Source organism: Emydura macquarii, unplaced genomic scaffold, assembly GCF_026122565.2.
Source record: "Emydura macquarii macquarii isolate MOO-44397 ecotype Brisbane River unplaced genomic scaffold, CSIRO-AGI_Emac_v2 contig_3451, whole genome shotgun sequence".
NCBI lineage: Eukaryota > Metazoa > Chordata > Testudines > Chelidae > Emydura > Emydura macquarii.
Window position 1 is genome coordinate 8,720,759 of NW_027133588.1, and position 21,003 is coordinate 8,741,761.

The window sequence follows — 21,003 nt, forward strand, 5'->3', positions numbered from 1 at the left end:
TCTCTCTCTCTCCTACTGTCCACAGGCTGGAATGCCACTTTTATAATAGGTTATGTGTATACCACTCTGTCTAATATATATTAATAGCGGTATTTCCCCTCTTCCTTATTTGTATTTCCTCAATCTGTTAATGTTGAGGTGCCTTTCTCTTATAGGTGAATATATTAATGATCTCAACTTATCATATATGTCAATTTGTTGCAATGGTACTCTTGTGGTTGGATTTTTTTTCTGAAACTTTCCAAAAGCGGGGGTTAGCTCATGTTTCTATGCTTGACTGAGGTCATTGTGGACAAAATTACACTCTATTTCCAGTTCCCCAAAACTTAGGGGTTATCATTGGGCCATTTATCTGTTCACAGGCCTCAAGCCTTATGCTAACCACTAAAGCTAGTATCTGACAGAATACTGGCCTGTAGGTTTCTTGCATTACTGCTGAATATAATAATGATAAACTCGATATAATAAAGGCAAGGCAGTGAATATAATAAAGACAAGCTACCCCTAAGGGCTGCACTAATAAACTCAGTCCAAGGCAGTTAATAATAGTTCAGGAAAGTTCTTGACTATAGAGACTTCTCCAACAACATCAGTAAGGTAATCAGACGTACTTCAGTGTGTGGGTGGTTTGCGATAGTATGTTCCAAAAGACTGGAGCTAAGTGGGAGATCATGAGCAGTGAATCCAAATGGCATGGTGTTTTTTCCATGTTGGGAATAAGGAGCTAACCCCAGGAATAAACAGATTCCTCAATGCTGGGCTGATAGACAATATGTAAATAATCCTACATGGGGTTTATTGGACTTCAGTTGCTTCCAACAGCTCTTTATATTCCCTGCCAAATCATTTAAAAAAGAAGAGAAGCCTGATTCCAGACTGATTAAATGTAAATCACAAGAAGAGAATAAACCATTGGTTCATGTTCCGTTCTGTTGGATACAGCTCAGTTGAGATTACTTTTTAACTACCACAACCCTCCAAAGCACTTGTAAAATAGTGTAGTGAGAGTAATTCATTGTATTGTTTGGCATAGTTTCCCCTTTTTACTCTGAAGTGACTTACACTGGCATCTTAGAGTCAGCTCCTCTTATTTCCCTATGCTCTTTCTTGGTTGATTACCAGACTTTTCCTTGTATGGATACTGGCCTGTTGCACATGCAATTCTAGACCAGGGAAAAGGTGCTTTGAACAGTTCGATCATCTTGAGCTAAGTGACAGTTTTTGTTCCAATTGCATTTCTGAAAACTATTCTCTCTTTAAAGAGAAGAATTTTCTCACTGAGTTGAATTGTGGGTGGCCATAACTTAATGTAAATAATCAGTTTAGCTTTCTGCCTACTACTTCAGAATAGCTTTTATTATTTATTCTGCAGTGTTTCACTTGTTTTATTTGTATTTAATGGTGTTATTGTTACCTAAAATATCTGTGCAGATTCTTAATGTAGTTTAAGGCAGAAAACCAAACCCTGCTGATGGAGAGAGATTCTTAGGGCAGATGCTCCACAAGTATAAATTGTCATAGCTCTGTTCTCTTCAACGGAGCTATGACAATTTACACCAGTTTGAGGATCTACATCATATTCTTTACATTCACTATTAGGAGATGCAATAACTATTGAAATATAGGTTGTGGAAAATACCTCTGGTTCTGATAGTTTAGTAGGCAAAAGTAGTCCAATCCAGAGCACCATGGGTGGAGCTGCGATGACAAAACAAGAAATCAGCCTCAGGGGAATTATTTAAACATATCTTTCCTCTCAACTGACTTTTTATGTGGCATAATTGGATTAGTCTGTATTAGCTATTCATAAACAGCCCCCCCCGGCAGGCCAAACCTACGTCTGATGTAAACTGCTGTGATTCCATTGGAATCAACAAACTTGCACCAGCACTCAGTTTGTATTTGAACAATGTGGGTGATACACACCACCTAGATATGCACAGTGCTTGCATACCTCCTTGCTGTGGCAGTTAAAAACAGAATGGGGAGGAAAGGAGAGTAGTGGGTCAGAGAGAGAGCCCAAGTTTTTCTACATGTTATTACTTTTTCCTCCCAGTTCAAGCACTGGAAGTTTGAGAAATCTGTGCAGTCTACAGGCAAATTTGTGCCTCACGTAGAAGTAATGACTTCTCCAGGGAAGTCAATGAAGATGTGTGAAAGAAATGTTGCCTAATGGTCATCTTTTCACAAAACGTATTTTTCAGACGCAAGCTCACATAACAAGCGTTAATTTTCTGACCACAAATTTCTAGAAAGTGGAGACGGAAAAGATGCATGTATTGAGTTCATCCATCTTCCAGTGCTGGACTGTGCATTACAGTACACTTTTAATGCTTTGTTGTTTGTTTTAATATGCTGAAGGTTCCACCCCTTCCCTTTGGGAGAATGTTCCATTATCTAAAAGATCTCACTGTCAGGGTTTTGTTTCTGATGAGTTACATTTTTTATTTCTGACTCACTCCATTTCTTCTAACCAAACCACCTAGTATAACCCTAACTAATCATGCTTCATTCCTGGGTTTATGAACTTCTAGTATGTGCAGATGGCTATGGAATACCCCCTTATTTGTCACATAGCCATACTATACATGTTCAGTTTAAAAATACTGAAGGAAAAGGTTGACAATAATTCTTAGGATTTGTCATGGGGTGGAGGAGGTAGGGGCCTTCTGAAGAATGAAAAGCTCTTCTTTTGAGTCACCCTGATCAGATGCTGGAATCCTGCATAAAATACAGAGGTAAGATTGTGTCGTCATCCTAACCCAGCTGCCATTGGAGTAAAGCACCCTGCCTTAGATTCCTGTTCAGTCCTGCTTAGATGGTGATTTCAGCTGAATGGGAGAAGAGCTGGAGCTGCTCACTAGATGTCCCCCCCCTCTCCCCTCATGAGCAGTTGAGAGGCAGTGAGGGGTGGGGAATGACAAGAGCCCAGGGGCCATTTCTTTACTCCCAAGCTGGGCGCACAGGTTGGCGGAAGCTGATTCATGAGTGAGCTGCAGCAGTTTGTGAGGGGAGAGCGAGAGATGCACTGTGAGCAAGTCGCAGTTCAGTCTCTGATCTGGTCAGACAATGGGTACAGGTGGGAACCAGTAATTTCTGCTGACAGATTCTGGCTGGTGGATCTTTGTTATTTCTGGCCAGAGTAAGTATAAGTGTAAGTGTCTCTTTAAATCAGAGAGAACTATGGCTGGGACAGAGGAAGTCCTGCAGGGAAGCCCTAGAAACAGCCAAGCCTGGGAAGAAAGCTCAGGCTGAGATTTGTTTTGTTGTTCAAGTGAGCAGCAAAGTCAAATCCCAAAGTGGGGGTAAGTCTGGAGTATATGTGGTGTGTGCATACTTTTTTCCCGGAGTGAGATTTAAGCTCAGCTTTAAAGCGTTTGCTTTGAAGGCAGACTCCCCTGTGTGGAGGTGAGGCAGGCCTAGTGTACACAATAGTATTATCTACTCTGATGCAGAACTTAGTTATTGTCAAAGCAGAAATGAGACCTATTAAAATATAAATGTATCCTAAAATCACTGATCCATACATTGCCTGCAGGAAAGTCATGCATACAAATGCAAAACTCCACCAGATGAACTTTCATGACGTGAATTCACTGGTAGACATTTGCATTGTGAATCAAGGTTCTTCAGTGTGAATTTAATATTAAGATTTTCTTTTAGCTGATTGGTCAGAAACTCTTGATGTTTCTTTTGTGTCACCAGGCTTTGTGCTGCAGTTGAATTGTTAGTGTTGAAAATGACTTTGTCCTTATCAGATTTCCTCTCTTTCCTCTCCTTCTCTCTTTCTCTGACAATCCTTTAGTCTTTCCCACCTCTATCATGAACACAAAGACTTGGAACTCGTATATCAGGTGTCTGCATCCACCCATCCCTGCCGTCACTTGGTCTTTCTAAATTATGTACTATTTGGGACAAGTTCAGCGTCCTCCTATACATTCATACAGCACCTAGCCAGGGGGACCCCAGTGCTATTATAACATAACATTAAAATTCTACAGCAGAAGATGCATTTTATTACTAAATTCTATAGGGGATAACTATAGAAGGATCAATTTCTGTTAAAGTCTAGAACCCTATTCCATATGCTGTGCATTGTAAGCTGTGCAATGTATGTCAGTGAATATGTCTCTGTCCTTGTAAACTGACGTCTGTCCAATGTTGATGAGACACAGGAAGAGAGCCGGCAGATTGCGGGAAAGATACTGTACAGACTATGGCATGAATTACATTGGAATGATATGAAGTTTCATCCTTTGGGAGATTTTCGGGCTCAGAATAATATTTTAATATAGAATTGTTTTTTGGCGCTTGTTCTAAGCACATACTTTACTATGATGTCAGCTCTGGCTCAGACAGTAGTAACATTAATTTTGTATTTTTACCACTGTTACCCCCATTGCCAGATATTACTTTAAGTTCTAAGTGATGAAATACCTTAGTATGTTACAAAATAAATAGCTGGAATGACATGGTAACTCTGAGGGAAAGCATAATCACATCCGCTCCCCGGGTTAGTGTAAGTGAAATTAAAAAAAACCGTACTCATCAGTTGGAGTTTTATCTGATTACTAATTACATTTGATTTAGCTGCTTCAGCATTTACGATCATGTACTCTGGGTATGTCTGCCCAGCAATGTAAGCCCAACCCCCCTTGCGTCCACACACCAACTGTGTTAATCTAGGACTTGAACCCTAGGGTCCCAGGGCCCTGCAGGTTCTGGAGGGTCTGAGCCATGGTAAGCTAGGAGCTCTGCAGCTTCCCCACCCTGCAGGGCAGCCACTTGGTCCTGCTCCCCGATCTGTTCCCTGCTCCCAGTCCCCCTCCCCGACCTCCCAGGGGCTGCAGGTGCAGAGGCATGTGGGCTGCTTGCACTGTGAGGGTGGTGAGTGGGAACCAGCCCCAAAACTTCCCCACACCCTCCTGGAGATCAGTTACCCCTGCTTCCCGGGGTGTGGCAGGGGTGGGAATCTCTGCGGGGGAGTGGAGCACATTGCACCCCAAACCCAGGGGATGCACTTCATAGAATCATAGAAGATCAGGGTAGGAAGGGACCTCAAGAGGTCATCTAGTTCAACCCCCTGCTCAAAGAGAACCAACCCCAATTAAATCATCCCAGCCAGGGCTTTGTCCGTAACCAGTAGCAGCCAGGGTGGGGGGAGAGGCAGTGTGTTTTTCCTCTGAAACCTACATTTTATGTCAAACTTCAAAACAAACAGACAAAAATAAATAAACAAACACCCAAAGAAATACACCTTCACTGAACAGCTCATTTTAAACATTACGAATTGCAAAGTTTCATCTTCATAGTTTGACGGCCTTGGAGACTGATATCCTTATTATCCTCAGAACAGGTGCACATGGGCATTTTCCTGCCAATGTGACTCAGCCTAGAGCTGGAGACCCCAATTCTCAGATTAGATGGCAGTTCAGTACAAAGCCTTCTCAAACTTCAGTCATTCCACTGAGATGGCCACCAAAGAAGCTAGTTATGCAGTTTATGTATTCATGTGAAATAAGTCATCAGAACCAGATGTTATTCACCTAAGAGTTCTGAAGGAACTCAAATGTGAAATTGCAGGGTTAAGAGTTTTCACTCAGTGCAACACATCCATAGGGCTGCAGTGTTGACACTTGGAGTGGGGAGTGAGGAGCAGAGGGATGGGCTGCACGGCACTAGGCCTCCTGGGAAAGGGTTACTTTGACTCAGGCCTGTGCATTGCAGTGTGGATGCCAGAGCCCTAGGTTCGATCACGGGTCGGAAAATCTTTAATCTAGGGTTAAAATGCATTATAGATGCTCAAGCCCAGGGTTCACTGACATGGATCAGCTGACTTGAGTTCCACTAACCCGAGACTTCCATTGCTGTGACATAGCCTCTGTCAAAAAACAATGCAAAGCAACATAAGAAAACAAGGTCACTGAATTAAGAACCAGCTTTCAAATGAGACTGTTTTATAACCCTTTACAATAACCATGGAACTTGACGCAGAGTGAAGTCTCTCCCATGTTTGCCGGGTCAGGCTTTGAGATAAATGGATCTCTTCCATGGGACTGTAATTTACTGTTTGCAGCACATGGACATAACTTCCCTGGCTTAAATGTTTACAAATAATCATTAATATAGGAATATGAATGGTCTGAATCAAAACTTGTTTTTTAATTGTGAACTGCTCAGAAACAGATTAGAAAATATTTGACTAACTCTTGTAACTGTTACCCCTTTGCAGCATTTATATTCTACTCCTCCTACCTCTATTTAATTATATCCCTGTGTGTGCGTGTTGCATATACACACTATAGGAAGGGTTGCATTAGATATTGTGTCATTGAGATAACTTAAGGGGAGTGCCCTAGTTAGAAGCCGGGTTCTGAAGCCACATTTAAAGTTTTCAAAGGAGAATAGTTTGTTAAATAGAAAAAATAATCACATTCACAGAAAGATTTTCCTGCACTTCAGGAATCAGGAAGACGATAGAAGTTGCTGATACCGTAGCACTGAGAGCTTTGCACACCAAGGTAGTAACATTAGGATGAGAACGCCATGTACTTAGAAAATTGTGTTTTTGTAGGATGAAACTTGCCCATCAGGTCACACTCTACTGGAGGAGTAATAGAATGTTCTGCTAGTTGCAAAGAGCTAGGCCACTTTATAAATGTTTCTGTTTTGGTGGTTTTTGTCTTTCTTACATTACATGGGGGAGGGAGAAGAAATCTTTGAATTCGGTTGTCCTCCCTTCCTACTCCCTGTAATAGTCCTTCAAACGAGTTATAACAAACAAAGTTAATAAGCCACAAAAAAAAAAAAAAAAAGGAAAAGCGCAGACTTTTTGCTTCAGATCTCAGAACATTACCTCTTGCCAGTGTTTTTCAGCTACAGAGATCCTGTGAGAACAAATAAATCCATCACTACTCCCCAGTTGTGCAGCCTTACAAAAATTATTCACGGTAATTTTTTTCTGGATGCTGGTGCCACATACGTTCCTTACACTTATATGTGAAATAGTGAAATTTCAACCACAGCTACAGTATTGTATTAATAATACAGTAGAACCTCAGAGTTGCAAACTGATCCATCAACCACACACCACATTTGGAACCGGAAGTGTGCAATCAGGCAGCATCAGAGACCTAAAAGAATAAAAAAGCAAATACAGTACAGTACTGTTTTTTAAATGTAAACTACTAAGAAAAAGGGAAAGAAGCATTTTTTTCCTGTATAGTAAAGTTTCAAAGCTGTCTTAAGTCAATGGTCAGTTGTAAACTTTTGAAGGAACAACCATAACACGTTGTTCAGAGTTACGAACACATCAGAGTTATGAAAACAACCTCAATTCCCGGGGTGTTCGTAACTTTGAGGTTCTACTCTACTACCACATCACTTTAAGACTCTATTCAGACAGTATATGTTTCATTTTTAATCAGCTTTTCATATATGAAGCTATGTTGCAATAGTATTATATATTTCATTTCAAAAGATCAGGCAACTACTGTGTGGCAGACCCTTTCCATTAACCCATGCAATTATGTAGTACAGTATTTGAACTGTAGAATAACAAAGGACAGGTCTACACTTACCTGAAAATTCGTTGGCAGTTGACGGGAGTAGCTATGCAGAGTAGCTTGCCTAACTCCTGTCGACTTCTTAACTTCTGTTTGTGCACAGCGTCTTCACTGCGCTGCGGGGACTGGAAACGCATTCCTGTCGATGCAGCGCTACACCACTTGAGGGGGTGGTTTTAGTACGTCGACTTCCGGATCGATTGAGCGGGTCTTCTGTGGCCACTCAATCGATCCTGAAAAATTGATCTGATGGTGGTGAATTTGCTGCTGTCAGTGTGTACATAGCCAAAGAGAAAGGAACAGATCTAACAGAATATATTGGTATACAAATAGCAATTTGAAAGTCAAAGCGTTAGGATTATTTTAATGTTCTGAAATTTCTGGGGCAGCAGAAAAGATTTATATTAGGATATTAATGTGTTCAGCCTTTAACATCATCCCAAACACTAATCTCTCTAAAACCTGTAAGGCAAAATTCTCCAATCAGGTCTGCACAATTAATTTTGACTGGTGTTCTGCTTTTCCTGCACCCACAGAACTCCCAGTGAGAAAGCAGAGTATTGGAACAGAGATCTGTCATGCAGTTATAACAGAAACATTCTAGCCTTAAAAAGCTATCTTATGAGAATTCTGTTCCTTTTAAAAAAGCTGATTGGCTGTAAGAAGTGAACCTTCCTATATTAATTTTCTAAATTCACACCTATCCTAGGAATGCGCTTACATTTTATTACAATAATTTAATTAAATCTGAGCGTCAAAGAAAATGTGGCTTTCCAAAGTTGAGTGAGTTGTGTGCCTAGCTTTACTTTTAATGAATCAGGAAACAGTTTGATTTCTACTCTATCATGGCACGTTACCAGGACAGCATTGTATAAGATATTGGTGTCAGAAGGCATGTTCTTTATCCTGAGATATCCCAAATTCACAGTCTCAAGAGATGCAACAAAACGCTTCTTAAGATTCTGTTTTGCCTTTGCTGGAGAAGCGCCAGTGAAGAGTTTGCTTTTGTTTTAGATTTGGCAAGGTCAGACAGTTCATGTCCTAGGAAATGTCCATCTAATAGGCCACAACCCTGTCTATTGTGCTTCCTGGGGACATGTGCCATTAGAATGAACAGTCATGGATAACCACTGAAAATCAAGTGAATAATTCATCAGGAGATCACACAAGATTTAGCTGTTAATTAAATTAAAATAAATAATTTTCAGGTGTCTCAAAGTGAGTCTAACATTGGATGACTTTATAACCACTCACTCATGAACCAGGAACATAAATCCAGAGCAGCAGAGTTATAGCCCTGAAGCAATAAGGATAAAATGTGAGCTGAAGGAAACTAATATTACAGAGCAAAATATCTGCATTGCTCCATTTTCTCCTTGATTGTGTCTCTTGAGTGGGAAAGGGAAATTAGAATGCAGTTAGATGGGGACTCTGGTTTAAGTCTTGTGTGTAGGCCTGCTGTATTTTGTTGTCTGTGACTAAGTGTTGGGAATGATAGAGAAGCACAGTAATGAGGACTTCCAGAAGAACAGAACTGTGTGGATTATGAGCAGTAATCTTGGAAGAATAAAAGTGATTTAAGGATAAACAGTTAGGGAATTGCATCTAGAAATGGGTAAATCCTTTGTTTTTTACTTTACAAAACTTTATTTGCCTATGCAAATTTTGCAAACTGGTTTATCTGTTGCTTGACCTACTCCTGTACTGGTGGGATAGTTTTGGAGCCCAGTTTCCAAACAGACCAGTGTAGAGGAAAGTTAAAGTATATATCAAAATAGAAAAATTCCTAGAAAAATAGATCTCCCACAAACATACAGATAGTTAGAGATGTATATCCCACCAAAAATAATGTAAAATAATTATGAACTCTGGACAAACGGACAATAGTAGCAATGAAACTGCAGTTAATAGGGAAGTGTACATTTTTTCATACATGGGTGCAATGAAATGACACTTACAATTTGGTGATACTGATCATGTCTAGCTGTTGGAGAACGTGACTTTTATATCTCTCTTGACTGTGAATTATATATTAATTATTGTTCAACTGTAGGGAACAGTTAATGACAGTTGTGAAAGTCCTGACCCCTTGTGGTTGTACATAATGTTTACAAATAGGAAAGATCCAGAGAATACTTACCGAATTTGGGTGAACGGAAAGAGTGAATGCATTAGAAGACAGGAATGAATGATGTGCCAAAAATACTAGGCCAGATTCTGATTTCACTTACACTGGTGTATATCAGGAGGAGCTCCACTGAAATCAGTGGACTTTCACTAGTGTAAAAACAGTGTGAGATCCAAATCTGATCCACTTTTTATTCCAAATAGAGAATTTATTCCAAATTCTATACTTGGCAGATAAAGTAAAATATTTCTACCTATGCAAATAAATGAATGATGCTATCTAGTAAATGCACAATGAGGTCTGAAACCTATTAGAAAATCTTTCACCATCAAGATATACAGGGAGACGATTAAAACTTGAAGGTAGTGCCAGGACCTTGATTCTGGACAGAGGGGAAGAACTCCTACTCAGAAAGGGGAAAAATAATTAGAGCTGCAATCCACATCTGATTTTAGAGACTAACTATAAAACTGGGCTTTATAAAGAGTATGTACCCATGTAAATATATGCCAGTCTCTATGTACAAGTATAACTGAATAGAATTAGTAAGAATCAGTGGTAATAGTCTAGAGAGGAGCTGCTGAAATGCATTAAAGAGCAACCATGTTTGTATAACAAAGACAAGAGAGTGTGTTTAGATGCAGGGTAGCGAAGTGTTTATAGGAACTCTTATGTGTTTGTAGATGCATGAAAGGAAATATAACATCACATGCTGTAAAGACTTCTGTGCATTAGAAATGCTAGAACTGCTTGGCTTGCATGAGGTCCTGAGTTGGAAGTCTGCCTTTGTGAATGTTAGGGTGGAGAAGGCATGCAAAATATTTAGAGTATGTGTTGATGCATGTCCTTTAGATAGTACTATGTGTACTATAGCAAGGCAAAGTTTAGGATGGACTTTTCAGGGCAGAAATACATTTATTTTTCTGTTCAGGGTCAATAATTCAATATTTTTCTCCAAGTTCTCTCCTTCCCCCCCTTTTTCTTATAAATGGTTGATTATCTCTTCTGTAAAGCCCTGAATGTGAAAACAATGCATGTGCTTAACTATATTCCTGTGAGTAGTCTTATTCATTTAGTTAGTTTGGCTTAAGAGTTTTAACATGTCGAGGTTATAGAGGAGTTTCTGATAGAAATGTCCTTTTTTCCTTCACCCTCCCCTCCCTTCATAAGAATGTTATAAATATTTGTATGAAATTCTGTAAACTTCTGGCTCTTGAGAGGTAAAATATGGAAGCTATTTTCTCACCAACGTAGGGGTAATTTATAAAAAGGACTCATCTGTACTCTCCCATCATTGTCTCGATAATCAGTCCTTGTAAATATCTGAAGAATATGATAGCCATTATCCAGGAAATGACTTTCCATATTTGACCAGCCTATAGCTTTTTATTTTGGTAAGCAAGTCATTTTAACAGTTCACTTTAAGCATTAGTGATTTTTATTTTAGAGTACTCCATATAAAATAATGGCTATTATACCAGACACTTAGGGCGGCTTTTAAGGGTATTTAGGTACCAAGTGGGATTTTCAAAAGCACTTTGGTTCCTAAAACTCATTGAGTTCAGTGGGCATTAAGCATCTTGATACATTTAAAAATCATACTAGGCACCTAAATGCACTTTAAAATGTGGGTCTTAGTTAATCATAGCACCCATTTCTTTAATCTCATTTTCATTTAAACAATTTCTATTTTCTAGAGGTTATGATAAGTTTGCAGCAAATGTTTATGTTAAATTCTGGCATGCAAAATCTTAGCTGCAAAAAAAAATTATTGATGGTCCCAATATTGCCAAACCAAAGCATTGAAATATCCTGAGCCAAGCCACCAAAAATCACAAGATAAAAAAGGGGGTTCCCTTTGTTTTCATTCTAGTATTTGGAACCTACAGAGGGTGTGTGTGTCTTTTTTTTCATACTTTTCTTTGCAACCATGAGGATAGAAACTTGTCCTTTTTAAATGAAAATAGAGTTAATCATCTATTCAATTAAGAAAAACACCAGATATCACGAGACTCATGATAAAATCCCCAAAGCTGACAACACTGTCCCTATTTTTCATTACTGAAAGTCAGATGAGTGACAAACTCCATAGAAATTAGCAGACTTAAACACCACAGTGCTGATGTGTCTCTCTGTTGAAGTCAGTGGAACCTGTGAATGCTTGTCACTGCTGAAAATTAAGCTCATTTATATACAAGTGCCTAAAAAATCGATTTAGGTATGTAACTTCAGGCACCCAACAAATATTAGCCTTCATATCTGTTGTTGTTTATCATTTTATGTTGCAGTAGCACTTAAAGGCAGCAATGATGTAACGGGGCTGACGTGAATACGTGGGCTGGGTTGGGTTTAGAGTGATGGGATACCTAATATAATAGCATGCCAACAATTCCTAGTAATCATAGCTCTCCACCTGCCTACCATTATCAGCTTGCCATTAGCTGTATGAGTTATGGCAGAAGTGAGCTTTAGGGAGGGTCTTGAAAGAGGACAAGAGGGTGGCTTTATGGATGTTGACTGGAACCTTTCCCCACTCATAACGGGCATCATGAGAGAAAGCACAAAGTGCAACTGAGGCTGGTGTTGTTGTTGGAGCGAAGACAGGAGTCTGATATTTGGGAGGGGTGTGCATAAATGATTTAACATACATCAGCTGTGTATGCTAGAACTAAAACACAGCTGAGTTTAAGCTCTGAGAAGAAGCTGTTATCTTAATATGATCTAATTTGGTACTTTGCAAATAAAACTCAAGCATTTGACATTAGTCCTTGAAAAGTAGCTACTGCACTAGAACAGTAATTACATGTTAAACATTTCATAAGGAATTTTATTACTGGCACATGCCTGCATAGCAAATATGTATTTCTGCAAAACACTTTAATGACTCCATTGGACAAATGCACAGTTTAAAATCATTACCAAATCTCTTAAAAGGCCCATGGTGTTCCAAACTGCACACTCAAAAAAGCCTTAAAAACTGAATATGTTTTAAACAGGAAATTCCTGTATTTGAGTTAGTGGTAAGCCCACAGCCTCCAAAGGCAGAGCTGTATGAAACTCAGTGGTTCCAGTTCACAGGGGTTCATCGAAACCTTTCCTTCTGTTTTGGGTTGGGTGGGTTTGCAGCCCTGGCGTTTTGGTTAGAAGTTTGGATTTGAATGAACCTGGAAGCTTAAAGTGAGATTTAGATGGAATGGCTGAACTGCTCACTGGAATCCTGTCCAAATGTGACTGCTGCAGGGTTTAGAAACAAGCATATATATCAATCCAGGTTGTGAACCTTTCAGTGAATGTGGGCTGAGGTTTGTGTTTGTAACAAAACCTGAAATTGGGCCAGTTTCATGTGGGCTTGGTTTCGTAACAGAAGTTTCACACCGTTTGGGTAAGAGCCACTTCTAAACATTGCCAGTCCCATTTTATAAAGCTTTCTATTATTAATTTAATGCAGTACATCTTGGCTGAGGTAAATTAGGTAGTAAGAAAATCACTGCTGGTTTGGTTTAATCCAGACTCTAGCTGAACTTAATTTTAGTGAGTCCGAGTGATCAGCAAATGCCTTAATTACGGGATTGATCTTGTGTAAGGGCTGAATTAGAGGACTACTTAGTTCTGTACAGCCTTCCTCATCTTCCTTTCTCACTGGAGGTGGAACTGTGTGCTACCAGCTATACTGATGTCCCTCCTTTCTTTAGTATGGAGGAGGCCACAGCACTAGCTTTCCCCAGCCTCTTCCCTAAATGTGTCCCCTTTCAGGTCCTGCATGTCCATATAGTATAGTAAATACTAACAACCTTTTATGCACTTGAAAACTGTTATCATTTCCTCTTCTTCAGTCTTCTCTCCAGACTAAACAAACCCAGTTTTTTCAATGTTCCCTCATAGGTCATGTTTTCTAGACCTTTAATAATTTTTGTTGCTCTTTTCTGGACTTTCTCCAATTTGTCCACATCTTTCCTGAAATGTGGCGCCCAGCACTGGACACAATACTCCAGTTGAGGCCTTATCAGCACAGAGTAGAGTGGAAGAATTACTATTTGTTTCGTGCTTACAACACGGCTGCTAATATATCTCAGAATGATGTTTGGTTTTGTTGCAACAGTGTTACATTATTGACTCATATTTAGCATGTGATCCACTATAACTCCCAGATCCCTTTCTGCAGTACTCCTTCCTAGGTAGTCATTTTCCATTTTGTATACATGCAATTGTTGTTCCTTCCTAACTGGAGGACTTTGCATTTCTCCTTATTGAATTTCATCCTATTTACTTCAAACCATTTCTCCAGTTTGTCCAGATCATTTTGAATTTTAATCCTATCCTCCAAAGCACTTGCAACCTCTCCCAGCCTGGTATCACATGTACATTATATACAGAATGCCCTTAGGTCTGCAGAAACATGAAAGAGGTACAGAATAGTCTTCCTTCTCTGAATTCTGTTCAACATATCTCATAGGAAAAATAAATAAAAATTTGGATTTAGGCCCATATTCTGCAATTGGCTCTTCGTGGGTACAAGGGCCTACAAGTGTGCATCCAATTACAGGATCAAAGCCTTAAAGAGAAAAGAAATGAGCACTAGAGGTGAACATTGTCGAGCTCAGCATTTATGCTGTGTTGTTAGCACATTGAACGAGGCAGCCGGCCTTTAACACGTGTTAAAATGGTCAAGTTAAAGCCATGTGGGAAGCTCGGGTTTTGATTCAATCAGTTTAACTTGTTGAAAGCAGTGTGCCTCGTCTACACTAGTCATTATGCTAAAATATGTTAATTTGCATGTGTTAGCTACAACTTGTTCACATCACACCTTTAGATCTTAGTCTAAACAAGATGGTGGGAGGATGGGAGGATGAGCATGAAGAGGGACCCTACAAAATTAGCTGCACTAATGTTTCAAAGTGTGTCTGCATACTTAATAAGAAATTACTTTAGGTCTTCTTCTAGGGTCAGGGCAACATATTCAAGTATTTTAGCAAACATAATTTTGTGTAAGAAAGGAAAGCAGCAGCTAATCTGAGTGAAATATGTTCTAGGTAGTTAATGTAGTTTTGGAACCAGTTCTTGGCAGGTTTCAATTTTGGCTGCTTCCAAACTGCAGATTTTAGTAAATCAATTTCCTTTAAGGGACTTTTTGTTTTTGTTGCAATTATCAAGATGAGATTAGCATATCATACCTTTCCCCCCCTGATTCCAGAAGGAAAACTACTTAGCTTTAAGATGAACAGAATGTAAACATAGTTACCAGAAACACACAAACAAAAATCAACAAAAACTCTCCATTCTGATATGTTCCTACATATTAAACATCTTAATTCCCACTTTATGATGTAAGTCTATCTTGAAAAAATACTGGCCATAGCTAAAGTCATACACAAACCAGAGAGATGAGGTTCCCATTGAGAGGTAGGAAGGAGCATGAAATCCAGAAAAGACACTTAAAATAAAAGATTAAAAACGTTATTAACAATGGGATAAATAAGTGTGACTTTTTGCTATTCACCAGAATTTTTGGCCATATGAGAATTCATGTACTCTAGGTCTCTTCAGTGGATGGAAACAGTTTCTTTTGGTATTGCAAATAAATAAATAAATTAAATAAATTAAATAAAATAAAGTAAAATGGGTAATGTGAAAAGGGAAGCTATTTAAAAGTGGGAAGACAGAAACGGGGGAAATTTCTACAGTTGTTTAATTCTCTCTTCCTCTTCACATTCTCCATTAGCCACAGCTACTTAATTTTTTCACAGAGCTAAAAACTTTATCTTTTCCTCCCTAGTCCCCACCCTTTTAGAAGCTGCTAAGAAATGTAGCTAAATATACCTGGGGTGGAGGCATTTTTTAAATTTTGAGTTATTGAATCTTGATTTGATTTATTTGAAATGAAACTAGATTCATTTGGTCATTAACTGTCTAATTCAGAAAAAAAGATTAATTTTGAGAGAAGAAGCTATTGATAAGTTCAAGCATGAATGAAGAGTAGGTTAACAAAATCAAACTTCTAAATCTTTCTCTGAAATAATCAAAAATCACTAAGCTTGAAACTATGGAAAACAATGAAAAGCAATGTTAGAGTTCTAGAGCTGCCTAAAAAATTCGAAGGATAGATTCATGTTGTAACTTGTCTTTATCCTTATTTTTTGGCAGCTATGTGCTGGAAATAAACATTTGACCCACCCAAATAGTTATGGTGGTAAAGATGCAATTAAAATCAATGTCTTTAGTTTTTTCTGCTGATTCTTCTTCATTATATCTGATATTTCTTTTGCGTTGCAGGGTAGTGTTACATCCAAAGTTTGGAGAAATCTGATACATGGATTTATTTGCCCTAATGTATTTCATAGTTCTCCGTGTTAATTAAAAAGGTAAATGTGGAAAGTAAATAGACAGCCTCAGTGTGACAATTCTGCTTTTACATATCTTTTCCAGAGGTTGGTGTTTTGAGGAGTTGCCTACATATAACTTCCAAACATTCCAGAACCTATCTCTTGCAGGACAAAATCTGATAAATAAAATAACTACCAACATAAGGAGAGCAATGCAGGCTTGTAGTAAAACATTTAAAAAAAATTGAATTATTGTCAGTAAGTCTTGCTTGCATCCATGTTCTTTCCAGATGCAATTCATTTTATTACAGAAGAGGTTTATATTTTATTACAGAAGAGGTTTATATTTTAAAAATACGATGGTATTAAAAGAAAGAACAATTTTGGAGTCCTGACTAATGCTACATAACCTCTCAGAGCTAAAATTCAGTGATTTCTTTGATAGTTGAGTTCCCTTTGGTGTGTGTTCTGCATCTTGTTATGAATTTAAAATATTTCTTCAACTGATGAAGATACTTCAGAAACTAACAAAGGTTTCTTTTTAGGAGCTTGTTTTGCAAACTGACAACAATGCATTATTAGAGACAAGCTGAGTGAGGTAATATCTTTTCTTGGACCAACTTCTGTTGGTGAGAGAGACAAGCTTTCAAGCTTCACAGAGCTCTTCTTCAGCTCTGGGAAAGATACTCAGTGTCACAGCTAACTACAAGATCAAACAGATAGTTTAGCATAAGGAGTTAGAACAGTGTGCTATCTGTTCAATCTTGTATTTAGTTATGGCCTTTCCCAGACCTGCAGAAGAGCTCTGTGTAGCTCAAAATCTTGTCTCTGTAACCAACAGAAGTTGGTCCAATGAAAGATACCCACTTTATCTGTTTAATATCCTGGGACCAACACGGCTACAACAACTGCATACAACAATGTATTATGTGGAACATGAACTGCAAACAGAGTTTCACTAATTTTCAATAGTGTCTGTTGTTCTGAAAGAGAGATTCATTTAACAGAACTATAAACAATAAATAATCTAACTGTAGAATTTAAGCTTTTCCTTTCAGTTCTGTATCTCCTGAGTTACTACATAAATCTCAATAAATCATATCTGAGTGCTCTACTTTCAAACCCTGTGGTTGGAGCATACATTTCCTAATCTCAGTTTCCTGTGTCCTGCCATATCATATAAAAAGTGTAATTAAGGTGGAAGAGGCAATAAGAGCTGAGTGCAGAGAAAACATAGAGAGCTGATCATCTGTGTGAAAGATAATAACCTTTCATGTTCTAGGCGAGCTCATCTCTCATCTCTCTCAGTCAGTCTTTTGACCATGCATTACACTTTATTACAAGTTGCATGGGCTGAGATGGCTGATTAGTAACAGTGATGGGGAAGATTGTAGTAGTGGGCAGAGGACCCAGGAAAACCCTAGAAAGCAGATTTCACTGAGGACTTGATCCAATCCCTGTAGAAATCAATAGATATATTTCTATTGACTTCACTGGGAACTGAATGAGTCTCTACGTTTCCAACTAGCTCTCCCCTCAGGAGGGAGAGAGGGGCAAATTGGGATTTCTGTCTTTTCATATCCCCAAGATCTGTGGGAAATGGGAGCTGTAAAGCCTATGGCAATTCATCCCTCCTCAGCCAACCCTGGGCCCAGTCTCCTCTCTTCTCTTGGGGAGGTGCAAGCATGGAAACGTGATTGTCTGAGGCACCGTTAGCTTACATCAACTGTCCCCTGAGAAGAAGAACTTGGTAGAGCCTGGGCCCATGCCTTCCTACCATGTATGAAAGTGCTTCTGTGGTGTCTCAGGGAGGGGAGGATAATGTCATGAAGATACCAATCCCCCCCATTTCTTTCCCTCCTTCTTCCTCCCTTCCTGTGCCTCTGGGGGTGATCGGCCCACTCGCTGAACTGGCAGAGAGTATGCAGTGCTGATATTTCAGTAAAACAAGTAATAATACAAAATAGATAATAAATGTAATAGGGTGTGTGTTTAAGTTGTCTGTCTAGTATGTCTTGAAGATTTTCTTATGTCATGCTGGCCAACTGCGTTTTTTCAACCTCGTCTGCTCTATATTGTTGTATTGAGAAAGAACAGGAAACTATCCTGATAAAGTGTCAAGAATACATTAATTCACTGTAGCTCTAGGACATACATGGTCTCTTCTGTATCACTTGCTGTGGTCTTCTTGTGGATGAGGAGATTGGGATAGCTCATTGAAAAGATTCACTATCAGTCACCACTTGAAATGCTTGGAGTTTTTCACAGTTTACCTCATACAAAGATGTAAAGCGTGAAAATCGCTAGTTGCACTTTCCTCCAACGGCTGCCTGACTTGCTATGCATTTCAGAAATACTTCTGTGGAGCTTGAAATGCTGATTGCATGGCTAGATTACCTGTTCCCATTTCAGCTATAATGAGAGATCAGCTTTCATTTACTACAAAAGCTGCATTATTCCCAGTTAATTCTCTTTCTGCTGTGAGGTGTATTCACTTCTGTCCTCACCTGGACTTTACACAGTAAAAGAGAACATGGGAAAGGGATGAGCCCAGTTCAACTTTCAGGTAATGTAACTGCTGTGGTGTTTTTTTGCCCTTCTGGTTTTGAAGGAGCACATGGTGTCAATAATAAGGGCCAACTCCTGGATATGGCACAAGGGTGCTCAGCTCTAGAAATATTGCTGGTCAGGACAGGATTTCACTAGGGATACGTGAGGCATGGGGTGTGCTCATTTGTGAAAGAGAAATGTTTATCTCTCAGCTAGCATGTGTGGCTGACATATACCCTAGTTGATAGGGGGGAGGGTTGTCTGCTTGCTGGCAGACTTTATCTCCTTGGATCTGTGGAGTACAGGTCAGCATATTATTCCAGGTCTCTCCAGCTTCTCTGAGGAGTACTAGAGAGATCCTGTCCTTCCATTCATGTGTTATGTATTTTCATGCACCAAAAGTTATCGTACATTTTGTTTGAAAGACTTGTTTCATTCTCTCTTTATTTAAAATAAGAGCAACAAAAGAAATGTGTCCCAGAAAGAGCACAGTGTGTGTTCCTCTGTTCCATGTTCCATCAGCTGTGCCTCATTCACAACACCTGCAGACAGGCAGACTTCTTAGAAATGTAAAGGGCTGGTGCAAAGAAAACAAAGGCATAACTGTCACTGGGTATGTACATCACAAATCCTTCAGTAACTGGATGCAGAAGGAGGACTGGACTTCAGTAAGACTACTAACATGAGTATAGTTACACCCATGCGTAAATGGTGACAAGATCAGGGTTTCAGGGTGTAATGTTTGGGACAGACTTTCTGTGTGTTTCTGTGTAGTGCCTATCTTAAAAATAAATGTTAAGTAATCTTTGAGAGAGACAGAAGGTAGGTGAGATGATATCTTTTATTGGACCAACTTCTGTTGGTGGCATGTACAAGCTTTACACAGAGCTCTGCTTCAGATCTGGGGAAAGATATCAGAGTGTCTGAGCTAAATACAAGTTGGGACAGACAGACGTTCATCCCATAAACGATGTTACCTTACCTAGCTTGGCTCTCTCATATCTTGGGACCAACATGGCTACAGTAACACTGCAAACAAATAGTCTCTGGGTAAGAGAGGTAAGGAATTCTTTTAAAATGTGGATATCTTGGTAATTTCCTTTTTAAGGTCTAAAAAGTGTTAAATTTTATACATGAGAGACCGTTCTCCCACCCCTTCCTGTAGTAAGAGTTAACTACCATTTCCAGATCTATTCTAACATCATGAAGCTACTTCAGCAATAAGAAGAAAAACAAATTAAGGTTAAGGGAGGGAGGGGGGAGAGTATGTTTTCAAATGGAAATGGCTGGTAGAGACAATGAACCTGGTATACTGGCCAGGCAGGATATGTTCAGCAAGCCCCAGGGTGAACCATTAACCCTTTTGGGGTTAGGGAATCTGAGACCATACTTACTAGGGAGCCAGGAGCCCCATCCTCTACAAACAAAAGCGGACTATCTTACTCAGTTTGTATCACAGAGACCCTTACTTAGGCAAATGGGGGTACCCTAAGGATTTTTCAGTGTCTGCACAGTAGGAGGTACAGATGGCGGTGCCTGTCAGGACTCTGAGAACTGTGACAGAGTTCAGCAACATCCAACAGTGAAAATTTGACATATCCCAGTAAGTAACCTCTCACCAGCCTGTAAATCTGTTAATGTTAAACATCAGAGCCAATAATACCACTGGCTAATCTTTTCAGCTTCCTGGAGGTGAATGAAACCACAAGAGTCACAGCAACCATCCTGCATAACTATCAACCTTTTTTATTTTATTTTCTAATCTTTATTAGTAGAGGGATGCTTCTACCTCAGCATTCTTGCACTTGTTTTTAAGTCCAGCAGGTGGTGTGTGTGTGTGTGTGTGTGTGTAACTAGGAGTGATTGTGCAGGAATTTGTGTGGCTGGAACCCACAGAATTTGAGAATAGGGCTTAAAGAATAATTCCTAAAATAGTCTTTGTAAAACAACCTTGCTTTCTAAAAGGTCATGGACATCTATTTTCATGGGCTGTATGTTTAATCCTGAGAATTATTATTTTGATCTAAATTTGTCATTTGAATATTAACTGTAACAAGATGTGGCATCTTTAATTCTATTGAAATGTTTCATTGTTACTGTGTTAGTCAGTGTCTTCTCTTCTCTCTCCACTATCACCTAGTTACCTATAATTTGGGCAGGCACTGGCTATCACCTAATTACGAATAATTTTGGCTGACACACAGGCTGTTTTATCTGGCATCAACATTAGCTTCTGCCCAGGAGCGATTTTATGCTCCCTGTATCAGCTATTTGGCTGGAACCTATTGGTGTTGAGATTGACAATGCCTTTTTATTTTTGTGTCTCACAGCTAAACAAGACAGCTCTCTCTCAAATTATTGTATGGATTTTATACAGAATTGTTGGTTTATTTGTGGCTTAATCAACGTGATAATTAGATTAATTTGATATTAACCCACT

At 39.2% G+C, this 21,003-nt stretch overlaps 1 protein-coding gene across 2 annotated transcripts in view; it reads left to right on the forward strand.

The window, feature by feature from the left end:
* THSD4 (thrombospondin type 1 domain containing 4) overlaps positions 1-21,003 on the forward strand; it is a 597,500-nt gene that overhangs the window by 208,285 nt on the left and 368,212 nt on the right. Inside the window, exon 1 of one of the 2 annotated variants that reach the window (XM_067534793.1) lies at positions 18,507-18,579. The exons of the other annotated variant lie outside the window; for it this stretch is intronic. Coding sequence (XP_067390894.1) covers positions 18,558-18,579 — 22 coding nt within the window. The 5' untranslated portion in view covers positions 18,507-18,557. Of the gene's footprint in view, positions 1-18,506; positions 18,580-21,003 lie in introns of those variants that run through there. 2 annotated transcript variants of the gene reach the window in all.